The 23,849-nt window shown below is 38.9% G+C and overlaps 1 protein-coding gene across 3 annotated transcripts; it reads left to right on the top strand.

The window, feature by feature from the left end:
* The first annotated feature begins 511 nt into the window (after nucleotides 1–511).
* Nucleotides 512–10,681, top strand: LOC132818773 (tetraspanin-1). Of its 3 annotated transcripts, XM_060829849.1 has the most exons (9): nucleotides 512–624; nucleotides 2,586–2,676; nucleotides 4,257–4,334; nucleotides 5,846–6,052; nucleotides 7,143–7,217; nucleotides 7,665–7,763; nucleotides 9,175–9,315; nucleotides 9,399–9,482; nucleotides 9,885–10,681. In XM_060829849.1, exons 3-9 carry the CDS (start codon nucleotides 4,278–4,280, stop codon nucleotides 9,939–9,941), a joined length of 720 nt encoding a protein of 239 aa, XP_060685832.1. In that variant the 5' UTR covers nucleotides 512–624; nucleotides 2,586–2,676; nucleotides 4,257–4,277; the 3' UTR covers nucleotides 9,942–10,681. The 3 variants fall into 3 exon arrangements, with proteins under 3 accessions (XP_060685832.1, XP_060685831.1, XP_060685833.1); XM_060829848.1 differs by lacking the exon at nucleotides 2,586–2,676 and having other exon boundaries at nucleotides 513–624; XM_060829850.1 differs by lacking the exons at nucleotides 512–624; nucleotides 2,586–2,676 and adding an exon at nucleotides 1,133–1,356.
* Nucleotides 10,682–23,849: the final 13,168 nt, after the last annotated feature.

Here is a 23,849-nt window from a genome sequence, read left to right as displayed (position 1 = left end):
ATGTTAAGGAAGATAACTACTCGTTGAGACGTGATGTAAGATAGCTTCTGGCATTTCCTTTTTTTTGTAGTTATTGCCAGCAAAGACAATTTATGCCATTGAATGGCAAGCATTCCTGAGTGAGTGGCTCATCTTTAAAATGAGAGAAGGAACAAAGTTAGAAAACTGCTCTAACTGCAGAACATCCGCTAACAAGTGGTAAAAATTGGATCCGTTTACTACTTTAGTGTAGTGAGCTGTCTTCCGCATTCTACTTCAATTAGTAGAAGGAGCATTATGACGAATTCATTCTATTTTTTTTGACATTCATGTATCATGCAAAAGATACACTCGTCTTGACGTTGTAAGCGACTTCATTTGTTACCATCTCAACTGCTCACAAGAGGGCGCAGGCATGAGCACCTGTCCAGCTATCTAAATCAAAGTTAAATTCAGCAGAGGGTTCAACCCACTTGGGGACAATTGGTTGAAATCGATGTCAGTTAAAGCCACTACTTAAATATCCTCCCTTAAATGCATGTAGTTGCCAGGTGAGGTACCTGTTCCCTCTTTCTACAAGGTCAAAGTAGACGTGTTGATTTATATCGCATTTCTGGCTTATCTAGACCGTACCTGAAGTTAAAGGTATGTTTCTCAAATTAAAGAAAATGTATTTTGTGCTTTGATTTTGGCTGTTTCAATCTCTAGTAACTGCGTTAAAGTTTTTAACTCTATTCTATTCTCTATAGAATTTCAGAACTTATGGCATTGTTCCTACACTCAATAGACCAATAGTCCTTTTTTTTGTCTAAACTCTAGCCGCACCTCTTTTCTAGTAACTCCCTTAACTAATCGTTGAATGGCTTTCTGTTCGACGTTTTCTGGAAGCTTTTAGAAAACCACCTGCCCACCTGGATAACGAGTCTAACACAATGCTGGCAAGATTTTTTTTCCCAACAAGTGCTCTCTCCGCACCGATTGGAAGTTCTAATTGTACAGCAAACTAATACATAACTTCATTCTATTTGTAAGACACGTCGATTGTACAGGGCACCAACTGCAGTCATCTGATCTCTTAAAATCAAAGGAGTGGCCTCGGCTAGTCCAGCCAAACTGGCACACAAGGCATTGCTTCACTTGTTTGGATAGGGGTGTAGTGACAGACCTAAGTGCTCCGTTAATCGGAGACGGTACCGTGCCTGTAGTGTTGACTTACTCAATACGCTGTAATGTGAAGTGAGCTACCTCTATCCGCGACAAAGCAACTTCAACCTGCTCTTTCTCTGGAAGCTCTCGCTTGTTTGCCTTAAACCGTTTCCCTCGTGCTAATCGAGTCCGTCAACTAACTGACAACGATCTAACCTAGATTATCTCAAGGTAACTATTTTCTAAGTGGTCAAAAATAGGAGTTCTGGTTGGACAAACTTCTGGAGACTCAAACTATTTAACTTGCTGACTCACTTTAAACAGTTGAGCCCAAGTTCTGATTCAATAGAAGACCAAATCCAGGATCTGATTCCAAGTTGAATCTAATTCAGATGGGTTCCACCACTAAATTTTGGCATGTTCTAAACTGCTAACTACCATTACAGTATGGTGTGCCACAACATTAGAATTTTTCTCAAACATGTAGCACTTACTGCTTTAACTGTACTTAATACACCTGTATAAATTCTCTTTAGTCAATTAAGTTTAGTAATTTAATGAGCTTTACTGTACTCAAATGGGATTAGTCAACCCACTTTTCTCCATTTTTTTAAAAAAATGGGTATATCATAGAAAATACCTCACTAGTTCAGTGTGCCTTGTCAGTCTAGAAGCTCAGATTCTGGTCTGAATAATTGGAGTAAATCTTTAGCTTTTAAAACTAAATGTGCTTTAAGGGAGTTACTTAAAATGAGGGTTGTGATGTTCCCAGGACTGTTCAGAAGTAGTCATGTTTCCTACGATGTCAGTTGTATGTCTAGTCAAGAGAACTGTTGTGCTCTTGGACTTTGTCAAAGGTAAATTAGTAAATATGCTGGTTTTAACTGAATATTGTGCATACCATAACTAGTGGCATGCTGGACCTAATTAAGCTTGGGGGGAGAGGGATGAAAGACTTGTGATCTAACTTCAGTGCTTCAATTTTAATATCACAAATTCCTTTTGCCCCAAGGAAAACAGACCTGGTCTCTTCAACTGACTTTCAATGCCAGGCAGTATCCCTGGTGCAATCGCACTGCAGTTCAGTGAACAGAACTACAATGTTCTGGTCTAACCAATGATTAGTGTTTTGGCAATGCTCGCCTTGCTTAAGGCCAACATTCTATATGCTGGCTTCACCATTCTTGTCTACCTGTCTTGATCTCTCCAGGGATCTATGAACTGGCACACCCAAGGTTCCTTATTGATCTCCAAAATAAATTACCTCAACTTTGGGATTTAAATTCTATCTGCATCAGCTCTACCCAACTTGCCAGCAGACTGAAACCTGAGATCATCTTCCTAACAGCTCCACTGACTTTACTTCTGTAACCTTGCTGATTATGCCTTCTCTAACACTAGTTTGTTTTTGGATTGTTATGTATGCTAACAACTCAGTCGCAATTTTTTTTCTACTTCAGAACTGGCAAAACTCAACTTCTCCAACGCATGTGAAGGAAGTAGGTGTTTGAGTCCAGTAACTCTAACACTGGTCCCATCCTTACAAGAAGGGTTAGTCTTTTTCAAAGAAAAGTAACAAGGATGGTGCTAGGAATTAGGGGGGTGGGGGTGTTTGTGAGGAGAAACTGAGCTTTGTTCAATGCAGCACTGAAGGGTGACCATTTTTAAGAGGCTTAATCATGAATGTATACTGAGTTGCTGAGGTCTTCCCGGGTTGGAATGCAAAATTAGAAGGCTTGATTTAAAAGGGTCCTGAGGGCCAATATTGACCAGAGTGGTGTCTGTGGAGCAAGCTTTCAGGAGAAAGGGGAGTACAGTTACAACTTTCCAAATTTATTTTATTCAGGAACATTAATAGGAAAAGTTTATCAGGACATATCCTGGCAAATGGGGCTTGTTCAGTTTAGGGAGTTAGGACAAAGAGCCCCAACAGACCATATGACTGATTCCACACTAACTGATTTCTTCCCACAAATGCTATCAGACCAGAGTTTCAAAAGCTATGTTTCTCCCTATAACACATCCATGCTGACTTCCCCTGATAAGTCAATGCCTTTCCAAGTATTGACCTCAATCCTATTCAAACTTTTCCAGTAACTTTCCAACCACTCATTAGTTGGCATATCCCTGCTGCCTATCTTGAACAAAAGAATCCTGTTAGCTAACCTCCAGTCATGACACTTGTTGTTTTGTCCCCATCAGAATTGAACTCTACCAGCAGTCTTTTCCCCACCTATAGCCTAGTATGCATTTCATTGAACCTGAGAATTTAGGCTGTTCAAACATCTGATACCACTTCAATGTTTTCAGAACCTGTCCAGCCAACTGAAATCCCTGGCAACAATGCATTCTTTCTGAATGCAGATGAGGATTTTATCAAGACACTACCCATGTCCTCCCTCCCTCTCCACCCAAACTTTTCCTTTTGTTTCTAACTGGTCCTGCTAGTTAAGCATTAACAGTTTTTTATTCTTGAATGCCTTGGTTTTATGTCTGTCTGACAGGGTTTGTCTCTTTTAAACCCTCACTTGCTGATTAAACAATCCTAGCACTTTCTACTTTTTTGAAGGGTCTATTCAGTTTTTAATGTGTATTTTTAACAGTGCTTCTACTTTAACAAGCTGTCCCTTGACATCAGAGTTCCCTGGACCTGCTGCCCTTCCCCCTTCACTGCAGTACTTGACCCTCACCATTTAAAATATTAATTCTCAAGTAGAGTCCCATTCAACTAAGAAATTTGTAGGTGACTAAAGTGTCACTAGGATTGGGTTCCAGGATTGACTGTCTTCCTCAAATACTTCCAAGTCAGAATAGAGAGTGGCTTGGAGGGGAAATTGCAGGTGGTGATCCCATATACCTACTACCCTTGTCCTTCATGGTTTGAATTGTTTGATTTTTGAGATACTGGGGGCAAAGTCTTAAGGCCTCAACCCCAGTATTAGAAGTTAACTGGGATGTATTGATCTTGAAGTGATTTGAAGAGTACAATGGTCCTCTTGATTTCTCCTGACCATACGAGGAAGTTGCACTATGGATGATTCAAAATGTTCTCTATTGTTAAACAAATGAGACTTGGTTTCATTTAAATTCTGTGTAGCATTACCAATTTCAAGTTTGATTTGTCTTTGCAGGTCTTCACTTTGCAAGTGAAAATGGGGTGCTTTACATTCGTGAAAGTTATGATGATCTTGTTCAATCTCTTCATCTTTGTAAGTACACTAATCTTAAGATGCAGTGCAAGCTTTCATCTAACTTGAAAATAATTTGCGAATAGTAATGTTGGCTGAACAGACCTCAAATTGAATTCTGCTTGTCTCCTATTTTTGTCTTTGCCCCAAATCATCTATTATGCACTTTCTAAATACAAAGGTCTGTAACTCCTGTTTCAGCTTCATTACCTGTGGCTAGGAGCTAGAGATCACTTTTTAACTTTGCATTCCTCACTTTATTCCTAACTTTAATTATCATTCTTGGTTTTTGTTTCATATTAATCTCCAACAAAAGGAGTAGAGGTGACTTTTACTAATTTTTTTTTAAAAAATCTCAACACCAGATTACACCTCAGTCCAACATCTCCAAATCACTTCCTATCTGATGTCACTAAAATTTATAATTACTTTATCTCCATCCCATTTTTCTGACTTTTGTTTCCAAAGTAAAATGATCTAACATTGTTTTACTGAGTCACCAAAACGGATGGCCAAATGGCATTGCTTATGGCCCTAAATGGTTGGCTTTTATTTTTTAATTCTAAGATTGGGTAATAAATTGTCATCCCTTTAGCCAGGGGAAGGTTTTTGTCAGCACCTTCCCTCAAATTAATATTGTGTAATAAAGAATGACTCATTGACTAAGAGCATAATTCATAATGAAGACAAAGACTTCACTGAATATCCCATTTTTATTTTTTTGATGTGCTAAAATAGCACAAGGTCTACATAACTCACTCCAACTGCTGCAAGACATTCTTTCGTCCTCACCTTTAAGTCAAGATTTAGTTGTAGCCTTCATAAACAGCCAATATGCAAGTCAAATGCAGGGATGTGGGCATACAGGCCAATCATCCCTGAGTGCCAACTAGTAGATGAGGTGGTAGATGGTATGTCTCCATTAGGGTGTATTGTATCAGTGCACACTCCAATTATGAACCAGGCTGGACATCCCCTCAAGAAGGTAGCCCTGATGCTGAGTTGTTTTAGGCAGATGTAAGCTGGATATTCCAGGTGTGATACAGCTGGTCAAACTACTTTACTTCAAGTAAAACCAAGTTTACTTACACCAAATGAAACACCAGCAAAAAGAATATCACCTAGCTGAAAATCCAACTGACGTGATATCTCCAAGTTGCAGGACTTTGGAACAGCTCCTGTCCCCTTCTAGAAGGGGACTGTATTGAGGCTAAAGGTTGTCAGCTGTTGACCCTTTTGGTGGGCTAAAGGGCCTGTTCATTGCTGGACTGTTCAGTTTCACTTTAACTACAAGTAGATGCAAACTTTGGTTAGTTTTTCAAATTCCAACTAGATTAATTGGGAGCCAGAGAACCATCTGACTCAAGGATCTTTTGCTTTGAAACAATCTCCAATGTTTTAATCTTTGAAACCATTACATTAGATTCAGTGGAAAGGCTGTAATATAACTTTCATATCTTGCCTTTATTATATAAATGTTACTCTTGCATGGTGACATTCATCTGATTTTAATGTCTCTTCAATCCTTCTAGCTTGCTGGAGCAGCTCTTCTTGGTGTTGGAATATGGGTCAGTGTGGATGGCAGTTCTTTTATACGAGTCATTGGACCTGTGTCATCTCAAGCAATGCAATTTGTCAACGTTGGTTACTTTTGCATAGCAATTGGTGCTGTGTTAGTCCTCCTTGGCTTTTTGGGCTGCTGTGGTGCACAGAAGGAAAGCAAGTGTCTGCTAATATTGGTAAGTACAAAATTGCTGTACTCATATCATGCAGTAGTAAGAGATTATCTATCTGGATAACTCTATTCTGTCCCAGTAGGTGAAGTATAAAAATGCATGGGAACAATTTCTCCACTCAATTATTCTGTCCTTTTCTCGAAGGATTAATTCCCTGAATTAGACTATTAAGAAGGATTCAGAAAATGGCTGAGACTAAATGATCTAATTTGGAATAGATTATGGACTAGAAATATAGGGGCAAATTATTAGCTTTTAAAATGAGGGCTGGGTAAGTAAATAACAAGTCCCCTCCCTAAGTTGGCATCTTAAACTAAAGGCATAAGTTCAGGGTGAGAGGGGAATATCAAGAGGGCTAAGGGACCACCTCCTCATGCAGAGGGTGGGGTGTATGGAATGAGCATCAGGAAATGAAGGCTAGTACAATTACTACAATTAACCCAGCTGGATGGGCATATGACCAGGAAGGGTTTAGAGGGAAATGGGGCTAGATAAACTTTGAATATCTGATCAGCATGAATGAATTGGACTGAAGGGTCTGTTTTGTGCTGTATGTATGACTCCATTCATGGTCTAATCTAACTGGCCTACTTTGTTTCCTGCTGAACATTAACTTGGTTATTAGTGTTCCAGCTGCTCAACTCCAGACTTGAGTAGCATTTTTGTTTTGCATTCTAGATTTTCTAGTCTCTATGACCCTTCTATAGTAAGGGCTGACTTAGACCACCTGGCTTGGAGATGAGGTGTGCTACCACTGCAATGAACCCCACCCATTTGATCAATTATTCAGGCATGTATCTGTCCTGCATGGTAGGTGGGATTTGATTATTGGTCTGGTCTAGAGATAAGAACAGTACTGTGCTACATAACCCTTCCCTCTTTCATATTTGAAGGCTTTTAAAATTGACCAATTCCCACCACTAGGGAGTGGAACTGAACCTTGAGGTCAGGAAGCCCAATCCCATAGCCTCTCAAGTAACTTGTTTAGTATTTGCTGTACTGTAATTTCTGAATTCTATTATAGACTTCAAATAGCTGGCCTGAATGCCATGTGCTGTGAGCAGACTAGTAATGTTCCTTTATTTCTTTCTAGTTCTTTGCCATTGTTCTGATCATCTTTATTGCAGAGATTGCTGCTGCAGTTGTTGCTCTGGTGTATTCTTCCTTTGTAAGTAAAACCTCATCGCACTTCTCTATAAATGTGGAAAATAATCAAATATAACTTGTGAACTAAAATGTGTTTAATGTTGATACCACACTACAAGCCACTTGACACATTGCCTAGAATATTCTCTCAATTCTCAGTTCATAGAGGAACTCTTCTCAATGCAACCCCAATTGATTTGATTCAAGTGGGGAATTAATGAGCATGCTTGACACTCCTCCTCAGAAATGAGGATTAATAAAGACTCTACACTCAGGCTTAAATTTACTTCAATTTGTGTATTGCCTTTGTCACAAGCTATTAATTTCATCTTTGAATTTCCCCTTTTTTTATTGATGTAAGCTTTCTACATGATGCCACTTAAACCTGACTCTCCCCTCATTCTATTACCTGGTTTGGTTTTGGATGAACTGCCACCATATTTAAGCTCCAACAGTTTTTTACTTTTAGGCAGAAAGTCTTCTACGTGCATGGGTTGCTCCAGTCCTACAAGATGACTATGGAAGGAAAAATGATGTGACTGGTATCTGGAATACTACAATGAGTGAAGTAATTACTCTTTTTGTAACATTTTCTACTTGGTCCAAATGTTTCACCAGTACCTCCTAAATTGTGCTGTAAATTAGTTGATTTAATTTAAAGCCAACTACTCATTTAACATAAAACAGGTCTAGTCACTATGATACTAGGTTAATAGATGGTTAGTTGTAACTTGTGTTCTGTATTTACCACTTAATCACTTTATCAGAGGTGTGGTTATACCTCTAGCAACTGTTTTTGAGCTATTGCCAAGAAAAGAATAGGGTTTCTCTTCGATCCTTCATTCACACAATGAACACTACTTAAAGACCAATTCAAATTACCACTAGTTTAAGAATTTTGCCTGCAGATCTCCAAGTTAGTGGAATAGAAAAGCACAGCAGGTCACTGATCAAAGGAGCATCAGGCTCCTGATTCCTGAAGGAATATCCTGGGGAAGAAAAGAGGGAGTGAGGAAGATGGACCATTCAAGAGGGTGATGCTGAGTTGGAGGGCTGAATCTAGGATGAGATGGGGGAGGGAAGATTGGGAAACTAAAGTCAACATTCATGCCATGTGGTCAGGATTCTAAGGCAGACGACTTCTTCCTTCTAACATCAGTTGGGTCGGATTTGGCAATGGAGTTGCATCTTCTTGGCAGAAGGGGGAGTGAGGTTGTTCACTCCGTCCTAGCAGTGTTCCTGAAATGTTCAGCAGTTGGTATTTGTCTCGTCCTACATTGGGAGACGGACACCAATGTCAGGAGCAGATGCAGTTGAGGTGCTTGGATGTGCAAGAAAACTTCTGGAGGGTGTGAAAGGATCCTTAGGGCTATAGATGGATGTGTAGGTACAAGTTTTGCATCTGTTGTGGCATGGGAAAGTGGCCTATCACAATCATCTGGCTGCATCTACCTACATCTTTCTGCTACATCATCCCCCTCTACCTTCCTGATACGGGCTTATGCCTGTAACATTGATTCTCCACTGCTTTTCCAGCACCACACTTCTCCATTCTGATCTGCAGTTTCCCCTAGATCTCAATTAGGGTAAAGTCAAAATTAAATGACTTGTTCTAGATCTTAACAGGAACTATCCATTTAGCTTGCCAAACAAGGGAGATATGTAATAACCTGGATGTAAGCAATTGAGGGAAAAATTGCATTGCAACAGCAAATTCAGATACCTGGTATTCCAGGTATGAGGATGCTACTGATCTCTTGAGGGGAAAAACTGTGTTCCAACTTGTGAAAGGTGGTATTGGGGCTTTAGCAAAGATGTGTGGAATTTGTGATAACCTGAACAGAGCTAAAATGTGAACTGTCTTTGCTAATTTGTTATCTTTGCTCATTTGTAACCTTAAAGCTTAATTACTGCCAAAATTTATTACATGTAGAGTTGAATACTTTAGTACTAACTTATTTTACTTTCTATCACTGCAGCTAAAATGCTGTGGCTTCAGCAACTACACAGACTTTAGTGGTTCTTATTACTTCATGCACCATAACCAAACCTTCCCAGCATTCTGTTGCAATTCAACAGTCCTTTGTACGGAGAGTGCAGCTGCTCAAAGTAATGTACAGGTACAATCTTTCTAAAAGTCTCTAGATTCTCATAGCTTTGAGTCTTTCAGTATAATACCCCTAAACAACTGTTCTATATTTAGGGATGTTTTCGTCAACTCTTTGACATATTGAAGGAGAATGCTAACATTGTAGGAGGGGTTGCAGCAGGAATCTGTGCACTGGAGGTAAGATTTTCCTGTTCTGAACTTCAATCAAGAATCTATGTATGAACAGTAAAGGTTTGCACTCATGAATTTACTATTCACACAACATGCTGTTTTAGTTACTAAAGTGCATTTAAGTGAAACTAAAACCTTTTTGGACTTGGTTTACCACCCCCTCAGCCTGGGTTAAATCCATCTGCATGATTACCAACTTAAAGATCAATTAAAGTGTATAACTCTGATACACTTTTATACCAGCACTTTGTTCTTAAATCTTTCCTTCTTGTCAAAAGAACATTGTGTTGCACACTTAGCCCATACAAGGAATGTTGAAGGGCCAAGGAAGGGCTACAGCAGTTTTTGTTCTACACAACTTTAAGCTTTTACAGTTCTAATGGTTTTTCACTATGGTATCTCTTTCAGATTGCAGCAATGGTGGTGTCCATGTACTTGTACTGCAAAATTGATGGCAAAGAATGAAATATGAAGGAAAGCACTTCCATAACTTGAGAATGGAACTTCTGACATGAGGACCAGTGCCAAATAGTGCGTGATTTTGATATGTGAAGTTGAATATTTTCTAATGTTTCTGTATCTTTAACATAAGCAAATTTGCATCACTTCAATTCACTTTGTTTGTGCCTGTGAACTGAATGTTTTCAGGCAACCTACTTGAGCTGATGCTAGATACAAAAGCATGATCACAAGGTGGTTTTTCTATTTTGCCACAAAGTAGGTTTTAGGGTGTGGGGAAGTGAAGCCCTTCAGTGTGAATGAACTGCCTCTTACCCTTGTATCATATGTTCATTTAGTCTGTAGGACGTGAAAATTGAAGAAAGCTAATTACCTAATGTTGCAAATGCAGCAATATCAACTGTCCAGTACCTCCAAATGATTTTATCCTAAGAGCAAAATAACACTGGCCATAACAAATGTTACTGCTTATTTGTGCTGTGATCAGTGGAATGCAATTAGAATACTTCTTAAATTAAGCAAAGATGCCTTGAACATTTTTGTTTGTCAATTATTGAACTGGATAAATATTTAGCATGTACAGCATAAAGCCTGCATTCTTGTAGGCATGTGTATATATGCCATAAGATATCAAACTGCTTAGCTCTAGTTATGAAACCATTTCAAATTAACTTTCTTTTTGTATAGCTTTTACATTGTCACTTTTTTAACTTGTGAAGCCAATAAAGTTTAATACAAGTATGAAAGCTTTGGACTTTGTATCTAGATAACTCCTTGTATCAAAACTTGGCATGTTTTCATTTGGATTTTTTATTCCCAGTTTTACACTACTTGGACCCCAGTATGTTCTCACTTCTGAGACTTTACTCAAGAATATAAAGTTTTTGCTCTTAAGCTGGGTTTTCACTTCGGTGAAATTAACTGACTATTTATGCAAGGACACTTCCCAAATCTTGTCTATCATCACTTGAGCATATTAGTGGTCACCTCCTAGTCACAATGAAAGAAAAATCATGGTAGGAAGTATCAATGTCTATGCAGTATGCGTGGGCATTAACCTCACTTGAGGCTTAAACATGGCTCTAGTAGTAACTTTAGTTGAGAATCCAAAGTTCTTGCTCCAAATGGGATTTAGTGATGCCTTGCTGTAAGCAGCACTAGTTTGGCATGTATAATTTCAATATTGACTGAATAGTTTAATCCAATTCAAGCTCACTGAATACTTGATGTCTACTTCAGTATTCTACCATAATTCCAGCCAAAAATCCTTCAACTACTCCCTCAAATCATCAACCCTTAATTTAATGGCAAAGTGCTGACAATGACTGACTGCTTTTTATTTTCCCCTGTATTTAAATTGCTTGTTTGTCTCAAATACCCATTTTTCAACTTGTTTGAAATCTCCCTGTGACTAAAATCATTCTAATGTTAACTACAAATAATTGGACTGATGTAACCTTTACTAGCATATTTTGATCTCCCAGAAACTTTCAAAAGCATGTTTATTGGCTATTTAAAGTGGTGGCCATATCTGTAAGATCCAACTCCAGATAAGATGAAGCCTTAATTGGTCACTTAAACTTAGCAATTTATGGAACAATATTCCTGGCTTTTATTATGCATCAGGTCCCATTTGCCCTTGGAATAGCTGAATTGCTGGCAGTTTCTTTTTAAGAACCTGCTTATTCTAAGACTTCTGATTTACAGCAGCCTTCAAGAGGCTGAAACATGACACCAGGGTGTTGTGGCTGAATATACAGTTATAAAACTACTGGCTGTACATTCAGCAATCTCTGACTTAAGCTCTGGAGTCAAATTTTCTTCTGAATTTGAGACTAACAAACAGTCAAAGGTAGAAGATGGTAAATGAAACTTTTGGCTCTGCTCCTGTGTAGTGCCTATACTTTTTTGTATTTAGCACATTGCATTTTTAAAAAAAAAATCTTTAACCAACTCTCTTTACCCTCAAGCTATTGGAGACAGGAGCTTCACAATCACTTTACCCCTTTTTAAAGAGGGGCAATGCTTCATCCTGACATGAAGGAAACCCTAAATTGCTCATGGGTACATTGACTGACAGAACTGGATTTTCATATCAATGCAAAAACCAGAGATTTTTTTAAATCCAGTTCTCCTGACTAGGTATGGCATACACAATTTATGCAGGTGTGTAGCAATGGAAGAAATTGCAGTATTTATTTTGCAAACATCACCTATCAATAAGTCCTCAACTGCCTCCAGTCATTTGATTTTTTGGGACTCACTAGTGTGAAATGTATGATGTCCTGGTTAGACTTGGGTGCAGATATGAACTTTGGGCAGTCCTGTGGAAACCCAATAGGATGTGGTCCTAGGATCCTTTTAATCCTTGAGTACTTTTTTAGGATTGTTAAAATTGGACATCAATGTTCAAGCAGCCCATTAACTTAAACTTTCAAGCTCATTACAATTGTCAAAGGAACAGCAAAGTTGACTAATGGAAGTAACCACAAGTGTCAGAGTCAAAAGCAAGTTTCAAAAAGAACTGCCATTAATAGCCTTTAAAACTCCTGCCCTAAAAAAAATTCTGGTATCTTATTAAAGGAATGTTAGGGCACTGCTATTTCACGCTATTTCACTCTTCATGTGAACCATCAATCTATAAGGTTCCTGCCAGTTTATATATTGATCAATATCTGTGTTCATAGACAATTTGAATTGTAACTTTGAATTCCAAGGCTTAAATGTTTGTTCTTATAAGGGATTATGTAGTTGAAGGGATGATTTTTTTTTGTAAATTAGTTTTCCTTAAGTCTGAAATAGGCATTTATTTCATCTGCGTCCTGTGGAAGCTCTGAGCAAGTATAAGGAAAACATGAGGGCATTGCTTGGTACAAAGTTGGCACAAGTGCAATAAAGAATTGATGCAGGGGTATTGATTGGTATGGATGGTATAGGGGATCACAGCATAGGTGTGGTCAAATTAATTAATGCATAGGTGGTCATGGCAAGGTGAGTGGAGGAAATACAGTGGTATGGTTAACCTGGATAAGAGATGTGGAGTGGTTTTGGTGTGAAGATTGAATGGCTGTTCTATATTTTATTTACTTGTTTTAATCCTCAATACAGATCCAACACAACAAGGTAGGCCTTCCACCTCTGCACTCATTCAGGATCATCCTAATCTGTCTTGCAAAGAACCGGCCACCTGTGAATAAAAATCCTAATCTCTTCTTTCTTCTGAAAACTGGTTCCAGAGCTAGAACATATCATAACTGTGCATTCCTGACCGAGCAGTGAAAATCCAGGTCCTAATTTCCAATTTCATTCTCCAGATAATGGAATGTATTGTTCTTTCTATGTCTGTATCCATCTTCCTTGCGTCTCTTTTCTCAAATCAGTCCATGTCATATAAACATTAAAGAATGGGTCAAACTGGGGTCACATGACATCTGCTAATAGTAACTCCCCTTTTCTGTCGTTAACTGTACCTGTGTCTGTTCTGCAGTGGTAATGCTTTGTACTATTGGACCAATATTCATTTCACACCAATTCACTGTCATACATTTGAAATATAATTGCTGTGGTAATGTAGTGAAACATGACTCGCATGTTTAGTGCAACTTTGCACACAGCAATGGGACAACAGTTAATCTGTTGGTGATTTTGATTGAGATGTCCATGATGGCCAAAACAACATTGCACCACTTGACTAAAGCTATAAGAATTTTTACGTACTCTTGGGAGAGCATTCTCTGAAGCCTTTAATTTTGGAGCATGACTGTACTGAAGAGTTAATTCAGATTATGTCCTTTAATTCTGTTATATCTGTAATGTCTTAGTGTTAATGTAGATTTGCAAATGTCTCTGTGATAAGGATTGACTCACAGCTAGCTGACTTAGAAACATAATGCTGCTATTGTACATATGTTGATATCTAGATGCGGTTCATTTTTATTGAATTCTTCCAGTTGCAACATTATTTCAGGGGTTGGGTCCATTAAATCATATAGATCCTGGTCATAATGGCTGTGTCTGGATTAAATCAAATTCTTCCTGAAACAATAGATACTTGTAGAACATGTTCTGGATCAAATTATTTTTGTAATATTTCAATGACTCAGAGTAATGCTGTAGCTAATGATCACATTACATGGATTTAGTTAATTAAATCAATTTACATGCTAATTTTTTAAGTCTGTGACAAGCTAACAGTGGCAAGTTGCTTGTTTGAATAGCAGTCCACAATATTTCCTCAATGACAGTCGATATCACTGATGACTAAATATACTTCAGGCTATTTTCAAGACAGACCCAATGTCCGTTCTAAGATACGGCCAAACCCTCTTCTCACTGGGACCAGCAATGGAGGCCATGACACCCTTGTTCAAAGTTGTCACTCAGGTTAAAGTAGTCTCAGCATTTGCAGGAACGCCCAACACTAATTGACCAGTGTAAATACCACCACCTGCACTGCACAACTAGAACAAAATAAGAATGGAGGCTAATGATCTGAGAAAATGAGAGCAGCCTTCCACGGAGGAAACTGAGGGTATTGCACATAAGAGGTATCACCATCTGCATGATAGAATACAGCAACACTGGGTACCACAAGCCAGACAGGTCTTAATTAATTCCCAGTTCCGTAGCTAAGAGGTGCAGTAACCATTGCTTGAATGCTAAAATGGCTAGTGCTTGAAAGGCTATCAGTTTTTTTTTTCTGTTCCATGAGACATATGAAGCTTCTATTTGTTTTTTGTTGGCTTTTGCTGTTGGAGAATAAAAGTCACTGGCTTGAAGCATTTGAAGGCTTTCCTGTATTATGGACTAAGCCAGGCCACTCAAAACATTCTTGAGCAAGCAGCTCAGACCATACTTTGCAATTTGTTTCAGTAAGTGGACAGTGAAAGTTACCCTGATTAAGTTAGCTAGGTTGACTACCAGATTTTAAAATAGACAAAAATTTATTCCCAAAAATTACACAATGAAACACAAAGAACAGAATCAAGACCCCCTTCAGAACTCAACCTATCCAACTAGACTTAATTATGCTGTTCCGAATATACGCAACAGTTCCAATGAGGAAACTCCCTTTAAAAATCAGTATAAATGGAACACATGCTAACAGATTGAAGTCAAAGTGCAGAAAGATATATATAGAGAGAGAGAGCTGCCACACAACTCCCTGTTGAATTTCCAAACAGCTCAAGACTGAACTAAAAACTGCTCAGCCCAGCCAAAGAGCTGATCACGCCCCTTTCTTTATACAGGTCACTTCTAAAACATGACCACTTTGGCCTGAACTCTCATCTGTTTACATATAAACAAAGGCTTCTCAAAATCCTTTTCATCTCTGTACCAATCCAGACTGTCGGACCCCTGCCCGGTTTATTGTCCCTCTGAAAAAAGTCAAGGACAGAGTATCCTTGAGCATAGGAACAGCTTTTAGTAAAATAAGCACTAGCTTTGTGACACCTCCCCACTTAAAAAAAAGAACCTTCAATACAAAAAGATGGCTTTATTTTTAACCTTCAAATCCTGGTTAGTAGTCAAAACACACACATACACTATACTAACTGTAAACATGCAAATTCAGGGCACAGCACACCTGCCAACGAATGCCTCCGTATCTCATTAGAGTCTCAATAAGGCAACATGTTTTCACAACTTGCCACATACACAATTGTCAAATTGAATGGTGGCAACAACAGCCTCCATCTAAACAGTCTGGCATTTTTGACCTTAAATGTTTCCACAAATGTCAATGGGTTGTGATTAGTGTATACGATTGTCTCAGATACATTGCTGGTAATGTAAACACTGAAATGTTGTAATGCTAACACCAAGCTTAAAGTCTCTTTTGCCACCGTTGGATATTTCTGTTGATGAACATTCAACTTCCTGGAAAAATATCTGATGAGTTTTTCTATCCCCTCGTCATTCTCCTGCAGGAATACCATGCCGATACTCACGTCACTGGCCTCGATAGCCACCTTCGAAAGGCTTTGTGTAATCTGGTGTGGCTAATACTGGGGCAATAGTTAACACAATGTTAAGGCTGTCAAATGCCTTTTGACAGTCCACTGTCCACTGAAACCTCTTGCCCTTTTTTTAACAATTCAGTGAGTGGAGTAGCCACATTGCTAAAGTTTGGCGAAAACTTTTGGTAAAATCCTCTCAACCTCAGGGACGGTAGTTCTCCTTTTATTGTTGATGGTGTGGGAAGTTCCCCAAATACTTTCATTTTTGCATCCTGTGTGGCCATTTGTCCATGTCCAATAACATGGCCTGGGAAGGTGACTTGGGCTTTGGCAAATTCACTTTTAGCTAGGTTTACCACCAAGCCTACCTTCTGAAGTTGAGCGAACAAGTCTGACAAATGCTGCAAATGTTCCTTCCATGAGTGACTAAAAATCACCAGGTCATCAATATACACCACACAGTTGGGTAATCCAGCAATGGCCTTATTAGTCAGTCTCTGAAATGTGGCTGGAGGAATTTTCATACCAAATAGCATGACATTGAACAGATATAGTCCATTTGGTGTTATGAAAGCCGAAATTGCCTTTACTCTCTCTGACAGAGGAACTTGCCAGTAGCCTCTGAGCAAGATCAACTGAGAAATGTAAGTTGCTTATCTCACTTTTTCAACACAGTCCTCCAACTGTGGAAATGGATATGCATCAGTCTTTGTAAAAGTGCTGACTTTGAGATAGTCCACATGAAACCATTGGGTACCATCTGGCTTTGGCACCATGACTATGGGCAAGCTCCAGTCATTGTAAACTCACTTTGATTATGCCACTTTGATTATGCCATCTCCTATATCTACAATATGCACAATTAGGTTAATACTCCCAGCTTATTTCCATGTATCTCCCATGTGATAGTAATAACTTTTGCAGGTCGTTTCAATTTTCTTGTGGAAGGTAACTCAATAATTTATCCCAATTTTTGACAACTTCCTCATTGTCCAATTTGATTTGAGGAATGCCCAATTCAGAACCCTCTGAACTTGGTTCTTCATTCTGCACTGTAATCATTAACACCTTCTCTTCCTTTCCTTCCCAATCAAAATACCTTTTGAGCATATTCACATGACACACTCGGTGAGATTTCTTCCTGTCTGGAGTCCTTATCAAGTAGTTCACCTCACTCAGTTTCCTGTCAATTTAATATAGTCCACTAATCTTTGCTTTGACAGGCTTCTCTGTCACTGGAAGTAACACAATACCTTATCCCCAATTGCAAAATTGCAATTTTGTGATTTCTTATCTGCTCCCTGTTTCATTGTATGCTGTGAAACTTTTAAATGCTGTCTAGCCAACTCTCCAGGTCTATTTAATTGTTTTCTAAAGTTTGACACCTAGTCTAAATGGTGTCTGAATTCTGACTTATTAATTTCTCCTTAATCAATTTTAATGGTCCTCTTACTTCATGCCCAAAAATAATTGAAATGGACTGAATTTGGTCAATTCATCTGATCGCAAAAAGTACAAACGGAATTTCCTTATCCCAACCATCTAGATAATCCTGACCATAAGCCCTCAACATGGTCTTCAGTGTTTGATGCCATCTCTCTGGCACTCTCTGTGATTCTGGATGGTATACAGTAGATTTGAATTGCTTTATTCCCATGTTATCCATAACCTCCTTAAATAGTTCGGATGTGAAGTTTGATCTTTGATCTTACTGGATCTCTATTGGTAGTAGTATTGAGTAAAAAATTTAAATAGTTCCTTTCCAACACTTTTAGCTATGATGTTGTTTAATGGGATTGCCTCTGGAAATCTAGTCAACACATCAATTATTGTTAATAAATACTTATTCCCACTTTTTGGTAGAGGTAAAGGACCTATGCAATCATTCAAGTCTCTTGTGAAAGGTTCCTCAAATGCTGGAATAGGTATTAAAGATGCAGGTTTCATCACTGCCTGTGATTTTCCGATTAGCTGACACATATGACACGTCTGGCAAAATTCAACTACATTCAGGCCAGTAAAAATGTCTTCGTATTTTAGCCTGTGTTTTCCTCACTCCTAAATGAACTCCAAGTGATAGCTCATGCACCACTCGCAGCGCCTCCTTTCTATACCCAACTGGCAAAACAATTTGATGAATCTCTGCCCATGTCTCATCTGCTTGAATGTGTGGCAGTCTCCATTTCCTCATTCAGGCATCATTTGTACAGTAATAACACATAGGAATGCATTCATTTCCTTCCTCAGTAAATGTCTTTTGATATAACTGTTTTAACTCCTCAGCTTTCTGCTGTAATTCAATCAGCTTAGCAGAGCTAAAGATACTGGCATGTTTACCTATTTGCTCCTGCTCTGTCCCACTTATCTGATCAAAAGAAGTCCCTGATAAAGCTATGTCAGCTTCCTTATTTGTGCCTTTTGATCTCTCCTGCTTCAGCTCATGCCTCCGTGATCATGTGATCACACAATCAGGGAAAATTCCTAGATAATCATCCTTCATTTCTTCAGTTGCCTGCATCTCCAGTGGCTTTTCAACTAGAGTAAGCAACACACCTACCGCTGAATCAGTGATATCATTTCCAAGGGTAAATGGTATTCCTGGAGCTGAGAGTTTGTCCAGTACTCCTGCCACAAATTCTCCACTCTTCTCTGGACTCTCTAGCCTCACTTTACATAATTGAGCACTTTTTGTCTAACCATGAATTCTTGTTACCAGTAGCTTTTCTGGCAATAGTCCTTCAGGAGTGCATATCTCCTCATCCTTCAGCATTAACGACTAAGAGGATCCTGTGTCCCTTAATATTGTAACCTCCTTACCTACTGCTCCTGGCCTTTGTGAATAAACTTTACCCTTGCATGTATAATTTTTCAAGCAGATCTGGCACTTCCTTCTTAATCAACCTCTGATCATCTTGTACACTCTGAGGCAGTTGTCTAACTTCCCTTGTGCTGTTTGTTACTAGTCCAAGAAAACATCCAGGCTTGTCTGGTTTTTCTACATCCAGTTTTCTCCTAGCTCACCAACACTGTGATTTCATGTGGCCCACTTTATTTCAAGGAAAATACTGGAGCATTTTAACTTGTTTGCTCCCCTCAAGGGTTTCTTTTTTACCCTGTGGTAAGTTACCATTATGATCTTCACTGAGGTCTACTTTTCCCTTTCGACATGAGGGTTTCTCTTTGCCCCAGTTTCTATCCCTAATGGACTGAAATTTATTTGGGAAACCAAACCGTGTTTTCTGGACCAGCTCAGAATCATTGGCCACTTCAGCTGCTAACTTTGCTGTTTTAACTCTTCCTTTTTCACATGAGCTCGCATTACTTCAGGTAGTTCCTCCAAAATAGTTACCTCTCTAAGGGCATCATAGGTTTGCCCAATTTTTAAAGCTTTTATCCATCTATTGAAATTACCCTGTTTGATCCTTTAAAACTCAAGACCAGTCATGACCAGGGTTTCTCCTTAGATTTCTGAAACATTGTCTATAGGTTTCTGGTACAAGCTCATACGCACATAAAATGGCTTTTTTCATATCCTCATACTCCCCAAATACCTCCTCTGATAGGAATACGAATACCTCACTAGCCTTACCTACAAGTTTCATTTGGATCAACAAAATCCACATAGCCACTGGCCACTGCATTTGTTTAGCCACCTTTTCAAATGAGATGAAAAAGGCTTCCACATCCTTCTCATCAAATTTAGGCAATGGTTGAACATACTTATACAGTTCCTCACTGGGCTTCTGACTACCAGGGGCTTAGTCATCCTCAGTCCCTTCCTCACTAAGCCTAATTCAGCCTTTATCGCCAGCCTTTTACGCTGACTTTCCTTTTTAAGCGTTTGTTTTTGAAGTTCAAAAGCTCTTTCTTTTTCTCTCTTCTGTTGCTCTCTCTTCTTCTCTCTGTTCAGCTGTTCTCTCTTTTTCCCTTTTGCTTTAAATCGTAACTCCAACTGTTGCATTTCTGCTGCCCTTTCCTTATCTCTTGCCTCTAACTCAAGCTGCTTCATTTACAATTGAATTCTTGTCATCTCTATAGATTCTGATGGTTTCTCCAGCAAGTTTAAATGATGAGCTACTGCTGTATTTATCTCTCCTTTCCTCATAGGAGCAGACAGGTCCAATTGCAGCTTCTCAGTTAATTCTTGCAACTTGGTCTTATTCATGTTTTGCAAAATTTCCAAAGTCACCGCATCCAGATCCAGAAAACGTTTGGTGACTGAAAGAGCCATTACTATCCCAAGCTTTGTCTACCCAACCAAACCAACAACCGGAATAAAGACACTAGCACCTTCCATCCGCTGTTTAAAATCCCGCAAAGAGCCTCCAATCTGTTATGGACTAGGCCAGACCACTCAAAATATTCTCAAGCAGGCAGCTCAGACCATAACTTTGCAATTTGTTTCGATAAGTATACAGTGAAAATTACCCGGAGTAAGTTAGCTAAGTTGACTACTAGATTTTAAAACAGACTAAAATTTATTCACAAAATTACACAACAAAACACAAAGAACAGAATAAAGAACCCCTACAGAACTCAACCTGTCCAACTAGACTTAATTATGCTGTTCTGAATATACACAACAGTCCCAATAAACAAACTCCCTTTAAAAGCCAGTATAAATGGAACACATGCTTACAGGTTGAAGTTGAAGGGCAGAAAGAGAAAGAGAAAGTTTCCACTTAGCTCCCTATTGAACTTCTCACCAGTTCAAGACTGAATCAGAAATGCACAGCTCAGCTAAAGTGCTGACCATTTTCCTTTCATTATACAGGTCGCTTCTAAAACATGGCCATTTTGGCCTGAAGTCTCATCAGTTTACATATAAACAAAAGGGCTCTCAAAATCCTTTTCATCTCTGTACCAAACCGGACTGATAGGAGCCCGGTCCAGTTTATTATCCTTTGAAAAAAATCAAGGGCAGAGTATCCTTGAGCCAAGGAACAGCTTTTAGAAAGAAATGGGACTAGCTTTGTGACACCTGTATGTGATTGTCCCACATTGAACAATGAGGAAATGCTGGGCTACACTGTGTATTCAAGGAAGGATAGTACTTAAAAGATGGTTGTGCTTAACGGGAGGGAAGCTGTATGACTTGGTTCTTAAGTAGCAATAGCTGGAAGACGGTGCACTTGTACATGCAATGGAGTGACAGCCATGTCACCTGTGTACCCTTGGAAATGGTGATTTGTAATTGCTGTCCTACTACCTACATGGTGAAGGGCAACTCCAGGCTGCTAATACTGAACCAGGTGCATGGCTTGGGTTCCAAATTCGAGTCGGCTCCAGGGTTCCTGGGATATCCCGGCTGTGAAGAGAAATTCAACCTCTGGCAAGTAGGGGCACGGGACGAGCAGGGTGCTATAGGTGTGTGGTTAATGGGGTGAGTTTGGAAAATCAGTAGGCATCATGGAGGGAAACTCTCTTTGAAACCTGCCAAAATGACACCTCGCTAAATCCTGGTAAGATTCAGCCTCTAAAGTTTTCACCCAACAAAAATGTGCAATAGATTTGGTTTCTCAATGACATCTAATCACATAACTATGATGACTAGTTGAGTTGCCTTCCTTAGCCATACTGCAAAGACAATAGCTGATTTTCCAGTAGATGGCTGATTTTAAATCTATTTCCCATTGTTGCTTACCAACACTGGAAATAATAGGTTGTCAGGGTTCAAACACTCAACTATTTCAAACAGAGAGATAGAAAATAATTAAAAATTTGTGCGCAATCCAAAAACACCTTTTTATCACTATTTGATTTGCAAGTAGTTTTAAAAATAAGTCTGATGAAGTGATAAAATATGACAGCTCTGATAGATTTGAATAGTCAAGGGAATGTTTATGAATTGGGTATTTCATTAGCTTTCAATTCTTATCAAAGTGACCGAATAAAACTGCTGATTAAATCCGACCTTGTCAATTATTTTCCTCTACAGGCAGTGCAATCAAAGGATGTGGTAACACAATTGCATCAGAAAAAAATTATAGCCTTGTAAATGACCTAGGGAATCAATAAAGTAGCTTTGCTCACTACTGTTTGTAACTACGCAATTTCCATATAGGAAAGTATCTAACGTCTACAATGCAGCTGTTTTGTATAGATTAAGACTAAGTAAAAATATATTATTTTTATATATATTATATATATAATATATACATACATACACACTCACACACACACACACATATATATAATATATATATATGTGAGTGTGTGTGTGTGTGGTACACATATATATATATATATATATATATAGTTATCTAGGCTTCCAGTAAGCACCAAACATCAAAGGCTCAAATTCCTATGTTGAACTGTAGTTGTTGTCTCAAGAGCAAATGGGAAAACAGCTTTAAGTTTTAGAATGACCTGTGTCAATTTCTATAACGGTCTCCCATTGTCATTGTAATTTCGGAGGCTCTTGTAACATTTCTGCCAAAATTCCATTGAAAGAACGACTATGGAAATTGATTAGCATCCTATTGATCATTTTCAGCATTCACTCCCTCCACCACCTACACGCAGTGGCAGCAGTGCATGCTATCTACACAATGCACTGTGACAATTTACTATGGCTCCAACACCAACTCGCAACTTCTGCCACACAGAAGGAAGAGCAGCAGATTCATGGGAACATCACACCATCTACAAGTTCTCTTTCAAACCACATAATGTCCTGACTTAGAACCATATTGTTTTTTCTTAACTGTTGCTGAGTCAAAATCCTGGGAGCTCCCTTCCTAACAGCAATGTAGGTATACCCACCCAGCCTTAAGATGACAGATCACCACCAGCTTCTTATTAGAGATGGGTAATAAATATTGGCCTAGCCAGTGACGCCCATGATAAATAAAAAAACTTCACACTCAAAAAGTTTTTGCTTTATATTTATCCTTCTCCTTTTCTCTCTGTTTATTTCCTGCTCTCTTTCCTTCTCTGCATATCTCAATCTGCCTGCACTCTTCTTCAAATCTGTTGTGTTGCACTGAAGAAAGTAGCAATGGAACAGTTATTAAAAATACAATGGTCTACATACAGTAGGAAATCTAATCTAAAAAAAATTTATTACTTTAAGGAAGTAACAGAGTTTAAAGTGAAGGTAATTGCTCACCTACATGTTGTAGGTAATTGATCTTTGACTTGATCATCTATTTTTTCAATAAAAATGTTTTTGAGTTTGGATGAGGAATTAATTCTTGACTTTCTTCCGCAAATATGTTACATATCAATCATTACTCTCTCAAGTTTCAAAACTTGAACTTCAAACCAAGTAATAAACACATGACGTTTGCGCATATGGCCCAGATTGTGCTGAAGTGAGTTATCTCACAATATGTGCTGTTAGACCTGTTCCTATATCTTTTAACTTATAATGTTTTTGCCCTGTAACTAGTTGGAAGTACAATCTGCCAATGGCATAGCACAGACCACAGGGCATCTAGGACTTTAGTGAACAATAAAGCCAATAGCCATCTCTGTTACTGCCATGTATATCTCCCTGTCACTAGCTCAGATATTTCCACAGTGTATGCTTCAAGGGGTACCTCAAGGGAATCTGCACGGGGTGAGAGAATGAGAAAGACAAGTCAGGGGATGATGTTGCATTTGAGTTGTGCTGGAATGGAGCAACATACTGATAAAGACAGATGGAAGTGCGCACAGAAAGGTTTGGTGCATTGGCAGGTCTACAAGTAAATCTACAATCGCTGTCAAGGAACTTTGAAGGTTCTGGCACTATTCTTGCAAATAGCTCATCCTTTCCAGTGTGGAAGTAGTGGCCAATTCCATGACCACATTTGTGGACCCACTGTCTAATGGAAGCACCATGGGTTTTTGAGTGCAGAGGGCTCAGCCATGCTGACTGTGTCCACGCCAGAGGCAAGTGCAGCCTCTTTGGCTTTAAGTATCACCATGAAGACTGTGACAGGTAGAGTGGAGGTGAAGGGCCTGGCCA

Source organism: Hemiscyllium ocellatum, chromosome 9 (assembly GCF_020745735.1).
Source record: "Hemiscyllium ocellatum isolate sHemOce1 chromosome 9, sHemOce1.pat.X.cur, whole genome shotgun sequence".
NCBI classification, from domain to species: Eukaryota; Metazoa; Chordata; class Chondrichthyes; order Orectolobiformes; family Hemiscylliidae; genus Hemiscyllium; species Hemiscyllium ocellatum.
The sequence above is the reverse complement of the archived record's forward strand: the minus strand, read 5'-3'. Positions and strand labels throughout refer to the sequence as shown.